This window comes from Eurypyga helias, unplaced genomic scaffold (genome assembly GCF_000690775.1).
Source record: "Eurypyga helias isolate BGI_N326 unplaced genomic scaffold, ASM69077v1 scaffold11329, whole genome shotgun sequence".
Taxonomy (NCBI): Eukaryota; Metazoa; Chordata; class Aves; order Eurypygiformes; family Eurypygidae; genus Eurypyga; species Eurypyga helias.
The window spans coordinates 1-9,037 of NW_010273952.1; the positions used below are offsets into that span (position 1 = coordinate 1).

At 47.5% G+C, this 9,037-nt stretch overlaps 1 protein-coding gene across 1 annotated transcript in view; it reads left to right on the top strand.

The window, feature by feature from the left end:
• Positions 1-552: 552 nt before the first annotated feature.
• The window catches only part of HEY2 (hes-related family bHLH transcription factor with YRPW motif 2), a gene marked incomplete at its 5' end in the record, with an annotated part of 8,710 nt that continues 225 nt past the window's right edge, over positions 553-9,037 (top strand). Inside the window, 4 exons of the mRNA XM_010159662.1 lie at positions 553-631; positions 746-829; positions 3,514-3,595; positions 8,574-9,035. Of these exons, the coding sequence (XP_010157964.1) occupies positions 553-631; positions 746-829; positions 3,514-3,595; positions 8,574-9,035 (707 nt within the window). The remainder of the gene's footprint in view (positions 632-745; positions 830-3,513; positions 3,596-8,573; positions 9,036-9,037) is intronic.

The window sequence follows — 9,037 nt, forward strand, 5'->3', positions numbered from 1 at the left end:
AGCGGTGGGGTTGGCCGCAGGAGGGACGGCTGGGGCACCGCGCTGCTCCCCGCAGCTGGCCTGGCCACCGCGCGGGGACATGCACCGCAGCCCCGTCCCTCTCCCGACACTCCCGTCTCCTGCCTTTGGCAGCAATGCGCAGGAATGGCAAAACCTAGCGGGCCAGGCAGAGGTTGTGCCATCGGATACCCGTCGGTCCTGCTGCTGTTAGCACGTAGAGATGGTTCATGTGGTTTTGGACTCGGTTCTTCAGTCTGGATATGGTAGGCAGGGCTTTCTATGCAATAATAACAAAACCCGCTGAGCTGGACGGTGAACTGTCTCCAGAAAGGGACTTTATTTCCATCAGAGCGTTCTGTCAATTCAAACTGTACGCTGGGGCAATCAAAACCGAAGCATCTCTCTTTAAAAATACCGTGCGGTGCAAAGCCCGTCTTCTAAGCCTGGCAAAGGGCATGAGAGGGGCTGTGCATACTTCACAGGGTGACCTAGGTGTCTTCAAAGAGCGCTGTCAAGTTGTGCAACACCTGACATACTTTCCTTGTTTCGCAGGCAAAGCAATGGTTCTGTCATTCGATCAAACTCCCCAACAACAACATCTCAGATTATGGCCAGAAAGAAAAGAAGAGGGGTATGTTGTATTTAATTATTTTCCCGTCTGATAATTTGCATGTGTGCTGTGATTTTTTTTTTTTCCCTTCGACGTTTTTTATAAACTTAACATGTTTTGTTTCTTTGGGAATAGATTATAGAGAAAAGGCGCCGTGATCGTATAAATAACAGTTTGTCAGAGCTGAGGCGGCTTGTGCCAACTGCTTTTGAAAAACAAGTAAGCGCTTTTTTTTTTTTTTTTTAAATTCTGTATCTCGTCTGGCAGTGTTAGCTCTCTTGTAAAACTCATTAAAATAATATTATACGTGTCCTGATCTGGCACAAAACAGGCATTTCAATAAAATGCTTTGTTGTGGCAAAACTATTAGAAGCATAATTCATTATAAGGCTGAAAAACGTTTCCATTCTTTGGCTTGTTTTTCCCTTAAGGGTAACTGTGTTCATGTTGCCTCTGTTCTTTCGATGAATTCCAGTAGTGGTTTTGTTAAATATGTGCTTTACGCCCAATTTAAAAAAAAACAAAACACAACCCCAAACGCAGCACAACTCCCCCAAACCTGTATGTCAATTAGTCTTCTCTCTAAATGTTTAAATATGATCTCCTTCACCCCTACATTAAGAAACCTTTATTTTTTTTTTTTAATCTATAATTTCAGTTGCAACCTAATCAATCCAGTTTCCTGAAAAGGGGACTGAGAGTCTGAATTATCCAGCTTTCAAAATGACTCCTAAAACCAGTGCATCAGGATGGGGAATAGGCCCGTGTCGTGTCAGGTAGTGAAGTCAGCAGTGTTTTCGAAGACTTTCAGTGAGAAAGTGTTCGGTGGGAATGATCCAGCTAATTTCAGGGAACAACTGTTCAGCTTCTTGGTTGTGAAATTACAAACCAAAAGCTCAGAATACAGTCTGTGCTGTAAGGAAGGCATTCTGTATGTGTCATTTAAATTAAATTATTTACTTTCCATATCTTTATTTTTATTTTTTGGGCTTTGATTCGGTATTTAGCCTTTTTCCTGTTGTACTGGGGGTATCTGAAGGTCCATGGATAAGTGCAATTGTCGCTATGTTTCAATAAAAAGGAACCAACCGAAAATAAAGAACCTGACTTCCTTGTAATGCTAAAATAAATACTAGAAAGTAACGTCTGAGAGCAGGATTGCGAGGCGGTGAACGTCTGCGGTAACTGCGTGGCAAGCACCGCACCATATTAGGCCTGATACATCCCTGGCCTGAACAAAAGCTGGCTAAAAGGAAATTTGAAGTATTATAATGACGGTGAGAGCATCACTTGTGTCACCTGCAATATGCTTTTAATAACCAGTAGTTGTAACCGTGCGCTTGCACAGGTTCTGGCAAAACAAAAGCGACGGAGGTATTTTCAGCTAGATAAACAGGGGCCAGAGACAACAGTTGTTTGTCCCATTTTATTGTTTACTTCTTGAAACCCACAAACATTATAAAACAAGTCCTACAGAGCCTTTGGAAATTACCCAGCAACATGCAGTTTTTAGCTATTAGTCACTCTCACTGAGGCAGCTTGTACTGTGTCTATGGAAAAGATGAAGTCTGAGAAAAGCACAGGATGTAGTCGCATGTAAAATGGGGAATTCTAACTAAAATTTCACACGCGCACCAACATTTCAATGAGGAAAGCGCCAAAAGCAATGAGCGGGTTGAAAAAAAACGTATTGGCATAAAAACGAGCGCGCACTGTGTTCTGTTCAGAAAGCCCCACCATTTTTCTGCAATATGCCAAGGACAAAGTCATCAGTCCTTTTCCAGCTCCTTGACATTCAGCTCACTGAGGTTTCGAAGTTGGAGTTTTAGTTTCGCTTCCGCCTCCCTCCCCAAATCACAGCTCTGCTCTCCAGAGTCCCTCGCAGAGATCGGCGCTGGCGAAGCGCGGCTGCGGAGGAGGCTGTAAGCCTTACCCAACCTGCACACGTGCGGCCTGGGCGAAGCCAGCTGAGGCTGCAGGGTGGCCGACGGCAGTGAGGCGGCCCGGATGATAAGCGAGAGAAAAATTTGGCTTGCAGGACGCGATCCACCGGTGGCTGAAGCTTGTGCAGCCCTGGTTTTAACCGATGCCAAGGGATGATCTCTTGCCCTGGAATAACATTTGCGTGGTAAACTCAGTCATCTGGGCATGCTCCAGATATTCAAGGGCATGCTACCATGCAAAATAGTTTTATTTATAGATTAATATTTTAATACTACCTCTCGAGTTGTATTTCATACTTCTCCAGCACATACTGTAGCTTTGTGAGACAACCTCGGTAACAGACGAGATATTTACTCTTTTCTTTTTCCACAGTGTTTAGCTTCATGTCCTTGCAAACTAGACCTCTCGCTAACTTAAAATACAGCGGACTGTGCGGTTGTTTTCTTCAGTCGAGAATGAGAATAGAATATTCAGCGGCCAAATGACATGTCGAAAATTACCAGGCGATTAAGAAAGAGGGATACTCCTGGGTGTGTGCCCACAGGGACACCTACTGGTAATAGGAAAAAAAAAAAAGGTTGCTAGCAGGGTCTTCATCCATCGCTGTGCAGGCCTGGCCCATTTGTATACTCCATTTGTATTTGTTTCTAAACAGAAAGTCCAGAAAGTTACGTGCGTCTCTCGTTTCATGAAGATGTCATCTCTACGCTGTCTTCAAGGTCAGAGTTACATGGAGCTATAGCCTTAATAAAGCAAATTTGTGCTTGTATTACTAGAAAGGGGACAGCATTAGTCCTTAGGGAAAGTCTGGGAGGCAGATGCTCACGGAAGAATTAAGCTGAGAATGTCCTAACGATAGGAGAAATTGAAACCATAAGGCTGAGCCTTGTGGAAAGTATATCAAATGAAAGTTACTAGTACTTGTAAGCCTTTATTTATATGATTCTCTTATCTCAAAGGGATCTGCCAAATTAGAAAAAGCGGAAATACTGCAAATGACAGTGGATCATCTGAAGATGCTGCAGGCGACGGGAGGTAAAGGTAAGGAGCCAACGGTTTCTTTTGTTATATTTGGGGAAATCTCAGGGAAAAAAAAAAAATGCTTTGAGGAGCTGTGATAGGCGTTTCCAGATTAAAGGAGTGGAAATCAATGCTAATGGCAGGATTGAACTCGTGGGAAAGAACTACTGGGACAAAAGAAGCACTTGACCCTGGGCTTGTGTTTGCTTTCATAACACTGTGGGAGTAAAGGCTTCATTCACAGGCAGCCCAGTCAGAGATTTGTTTGGGGTTTCCAAAGAGCACTGAAATCTGCACAGGGAGACAAAACAAATACACAAACACCAAACATAAACAGGAGGTTTGTGGCAACAATTGTGCAGCACAAAACCGATGCTAAACCTCATTATCCAGCAGCTATATGAAAGGAAGCGGATGGAGGAGAACTTTCATTCTTGTTTATGCATTTTCATTGTTCTGGGGAGACTTTTAAATGCCAGGTTAGACTGCCTCATTCACCACAGCAAAACCCGGTCGTGCTCTATGCAGCTCCAGGTATCTGATGAAGCAGACAGGCAGCGGGCTAGCAGTGCTCTCTGCACTCCTGTTTACACGCCCCGTCCCTGTGTCAGAGGCCTGGGTAGCTCTCTCCCGGTGGGCGCTGGCGTGACGCAGGGGCTGCACTGGCTGACCTCCTTGGTCAGCCGGCTGCCGGGAGTGAGCCTACCTCGCTTGTGCAAGCCGACAGTCCCGAGGCCAAATGATTTCAGCCACCCACGAGGTATTCTGTAGAGTCATGATTTTGGAACTTAAACTTGCTGGCCTCATCCCGTGCCATCGGCTGGGATTATGGTTCAGGTTGTGGTGATGGCAACCAGCCGATCGTTCATTGACCCATTCTGCTGTGTAGGTAAAGGCCAGGAAATAGGTGGCTGCTCCTCTCTTTCTTTTTTGATTAAACTCAAAAGTTTTTAGCCCATATCCGAATTACTGTTCCTCTCTGTACCTTGCAGCAATTACAGAATTCAGCTTATAGTCAGTGCATGCTTAACAATAGATGGTTAGAGGAAAGCATGTCGAAAACCGGTGTTCTGTTATTTCTGAAAATTAACACCCAGCTGACAGACGTATTTTCTAGGTGTTAAGAAGCTTTTGCTAGGAGTCCATTTAAGCTCAAAATTTGTGGATAGCTTTTCTAGAGGGGGTGAAAAGGATTTTATTGCCCTTCATATAACAGACACTTGATTCCTCGGAAAATGTGCAGAATTAAAAGAAAAAGGTTAATTTTTATATCTGAAAATGTCCCTTAAAAGTCACTATGTAATTGGTAAAGCTACGCTCTTTTAAGTTACGAAAGACTAGAACCGATCGTGCTTGTGCAGTTTGAATTCAGGCCCCTTGCGTGTGCATGTGACGGTGCCATCTTTAATTGCGGGGTGGCATGCTGGCTTCCACAGGCTCTGTCTCGCTTGGTGCACGGGGGGATCGATACTCAGCTGCTGAGGAAGCAGTGCGTGCTTTGCTGCCTCCTGCCCTCGCAGCTCGTCATTCCCAACCTGACCCCCACTTCGTGCTGTGCATCCTTCCTCTTCAAAGTCCAACAGCTCCCTCTCCTCCGATGCCTGCACGGACAGCAGGAGTGCTAGGAGATCAACCCAATTGGAGTCCTGATTTAACAGGAACCCTCATTCCCCTGCCTCCCCGCCCAAAAGAACTGGGGGCGGGGGGCAGCGATTATTTTATAACTGGGTCAGGTCAGGTTGCCCAGCTAGTGGTGCAGGGGATGAAGTGCCTGGGATGGGAGCTGTCGGGCAGAGAGGTGTCGGCAGAGATCCAGCTGAGGATAGACAAGCTGGATTTTGTTAGCAGTCCTGGGTCTTGTGGTCTCTTCATCAGTCTGTCTGCATGCCTCTGCTTGCCCTGGCTGACACCAGCATGCCCAAGGCTGCCGGAGAGCAGTGTGGGGAAGGACGAAGTGTCATGGTGCAGGGAGAGGTGATGCCGGCTTACACCCATGCGAGCCACGGCTCACCCACTGCCATCGGGTGAGCAACCGTACCCGACTTCACCCCATACGCGGCCCCGTTGGTTACCTGTGGTCTGTAGTAGCTGGCACATCAATACATAATACCCAACTGCTTCACAAACACTGTGACTTCATCTTCTCCTTCTGACCCAGAGATAAGAGTAATCTCACTGCACGGATTAAGAAACTTTAAGAAAAAGAAGTTTGTGAGTTAGTACCGGGCAAAGTTTAAGCCTGCGTTTCCTGCTTGCTTAATGTTTTACTTTGCAACCTAAGAAACAGCTTTAAATATGATTTATCAGGGTGTTTTTAAGGCAGATGCTGTTTTATTTGCAAGTGTATTTATTCCCACCTTGTAACTCATCTTCTGAGACAGAAACTTTTTTGGATCGGCAAAAAAATGAATGCCATCATTTTTCCTATGGACAGAAGCTATTATTGCAGCAGAGAGAAACAGGTCCAGATATCCTTATGCTCCTCTGCTTTGAGAGCTGGGGAGAGTTCGTCCTCTTCCTCTGCACGCAGAAATGGAGGACACCCACGATGTGAAATGCCCGGAGCTAGGAAAACCAGGGTGGAGTCAGCTGCTGCTCAGCACGATGAGCCCAAAGTGGGCACAGAGGAAGAAAACCCGACGTGGCTCTTGTCCCTTCTCCGCTTTTCGGGGCTGCCCCGGGCAGGCAGGCGGCTGCCTCTGAGGTCCTGCGTGGACTCCGTTTTCCTGCTGCCCTGACGCAATTGCGGGCAATGGTCTCCTGTTCACGTTGAGTTACTATTTTGGCCTAGGGCCAGGTTTTTTCGCTGACCGTGTAAGCAAGCATAAGGGAGGAGTAATCTGTCAACAGCAAGTCGCTTGCTGGGACCTCGGTGTGGTTTTATTGCAGCTTCACTGCAAATTTAGCTTGGGTGACTGACACCTGGGTCAGCAACATGGGTTACTATAGCCCACATGGCTTAGCCGGTGTCCTGTGTGCAGGGCAGGTGGGTTACCAGGACAGCTGAAGTAAAACGGAGACTTCCCATTTGTTACAACATGCTGGCATGTACGCCTGTGGGTGATGGTGGAGGATTGTCTTGGGTTTTCAAAAGAAACAAGAAAGAACATTTTTAAGTCTCTCTCAGAAGGGGGAAGCCAGCAAAGGGGAAACCTGGAAAAGATAACCATCAAAATCAAAACATAATAGAGCCTGGGAGTCCCAGCTCTCATCTCCCCTCTGTTTTCATGTCGGCCACCATAGGAGACTGAGAGAGGAGCCAGGATCACCAGGGCTTTGGGACGGCTTGTCACAGAGCCAGGAGCTCAGACTCGGGGGAAGCTGGTGACAACCGCATCCCCCACATCTCCTCCGGTCGGGAGGGAGGGAGGCCGGGAAGCCCTGGCTTGAGCTGCGCGCTCTCAGGACACCCAGGCTGGCTGACTCGTGGCCAGAGCCGGGAGGCGGCTTTGGCTGCACATCAGCCCCTGTGAAGCCGCCGGAGGTCCTGGAGCCTCCAGCGCAGAGGCAGTCCCCATGCCAGGCTGGCTGGCGCCCGAGCAGGTACCCTGCTGCAAGCTCACCATCGCTGGCCTGCCTGGTGTTTGTTTCTGGGGAGTTTACTCAGACCGCGGCATTTCCACACGTTGCGTGGTCGCAGTGGACCTGGCAGGAAAAATGCTGTGACGAGTCAGTGCTTGATGAGACGAGTCCTTGACCCCTCGTGCTCACCGATCTGTTGGCCGACCGGTGTGACTCTTGGGTTTCGTACAGCCTCAGATGAGCGAGGCAGATGTAATTTGGCAAGAAGGGGTATATAGCAGGGAGGGGATTTGGGGCGATGTTGTAAATGTGCTCAAGTTAATTCTGTAATGCGGGCGTGCAGCGACAGAAAGGTTCTTTTCTTGCTTGAAAGTTGATGAAAGTGAAAACAACTAACATTTTTCAGAAAGACTGAGATTATTTTATGCCAGGGAGTGCAAAGCCCAATGCAGGTATTGCTGCCACATTCCTCCATAATGACAGCAGTTGATCTTTATATACCAACACACATCATAGTCACACATACCTAAAAAATTTCACTGAAAGCAATAGGAAAAGAACACCATACCAGCTTGGGAGTGGATGGGACCTTAATCCCCCAAGGAGACTATTTTTTTAAACTAAAATAGGAACATTCCAAAAACTGGAATAGGTTTTTATAGTTGACGAGCTGCAATTTAAGCACTAGATTTGCTGCTAGACTGTTTTAGAAACAGAATATCTTTTCATGTGAATTTAATAAGACTTTTTTTTCTTTTTTTCAAATGCTTTTTTGTCCCAAGCCTGTGGAGCTCCAGTTGCTGTTTGTTGAAATACCTCATAGGCCATATGACTGTCAGTCTTCCATCTCCAAATTAGCAATGGCATTACATAAAACGTTTTCTCAGTAAAGCTTTTTATTGTGTGTGTGCAGAGTCATGACAAGATGTTTTTAATTTGTAGTTAAATAACACCGTATGTCACATTGTTCTTAATGACTCTGTGAAGTAGATGGAACCCCGGCAGCAGTTGAAACAACTATCTCACGATGTCGAGAAATAGTTTGAGAGCATTACTGGGAATGTTAGTGCAGGGAAGCCAAGGCAGGGTAGTCCATACAAGTTCTCTGATCATTAGCCTGTTTCTTTGTGTGGATAAACGTCTCGTTCACACACACATGCGGGGTCAGTACTGCACTGCAGCAGCTTGCTGAGGAATTTCAGGAGAGGCATCATATATCTTTTTAAGTACCATGAGTACTTACGGACTTAATTCTTTTCATTTGTGTATTGTCTGCAAAAACAACTGCAGCCTATTGCATTACAGGGATGGTCACACAAATCATTTACAGATCAGAGAACAAACTTTTCGCGTTGCAAATCTTAACCCGTAAATGGGAGATTTTGGCGGCTGAGCAAGGACCGGGCTTGCCGGGTCACCTAACGTTGGCTGGGAAGCCAGCTCGACACTCAACTCATCTTTTGCCCTCCCCTTGCAGGTTATTTTGACGCTCATTCCCTGGCCATGGATTTCATGAGCATTGGCTTCCGGGAATGCTTGACAGAAGTCGCGAGGTACCTGACTTCAGTGGAAGGTCTCGACACGGCCGACCCCCTGCGCGTTAGACTTGTGTCTCACCTGAGCACCTGCGCCTCTCAGAGGGCCATGCCCTCCTCCATGGCCCACCACCACCACCCCTTGCACCCTCACCACTGGGCAGCTGCCTTTCACCACCTCCCGGCCGCTTTGCTGCAGCCCAACGGACTCCACGCCTCCGAGGCCACCCCATGCAGACTCTCCTCGGACATGCCCCCCCACGGCTCTGCCCTCCTTACGGCCACCTTCGCCCACACCGACGCAGCCCTCAGAGTCCCTTCCGCTGGCAGCGTCGCTCCCTGCGTCCCCCCTCTCTCTACCTCCCTCTTGTCCCTCTCGGCCACCGTTCACGCCGCCGCGGCAGGC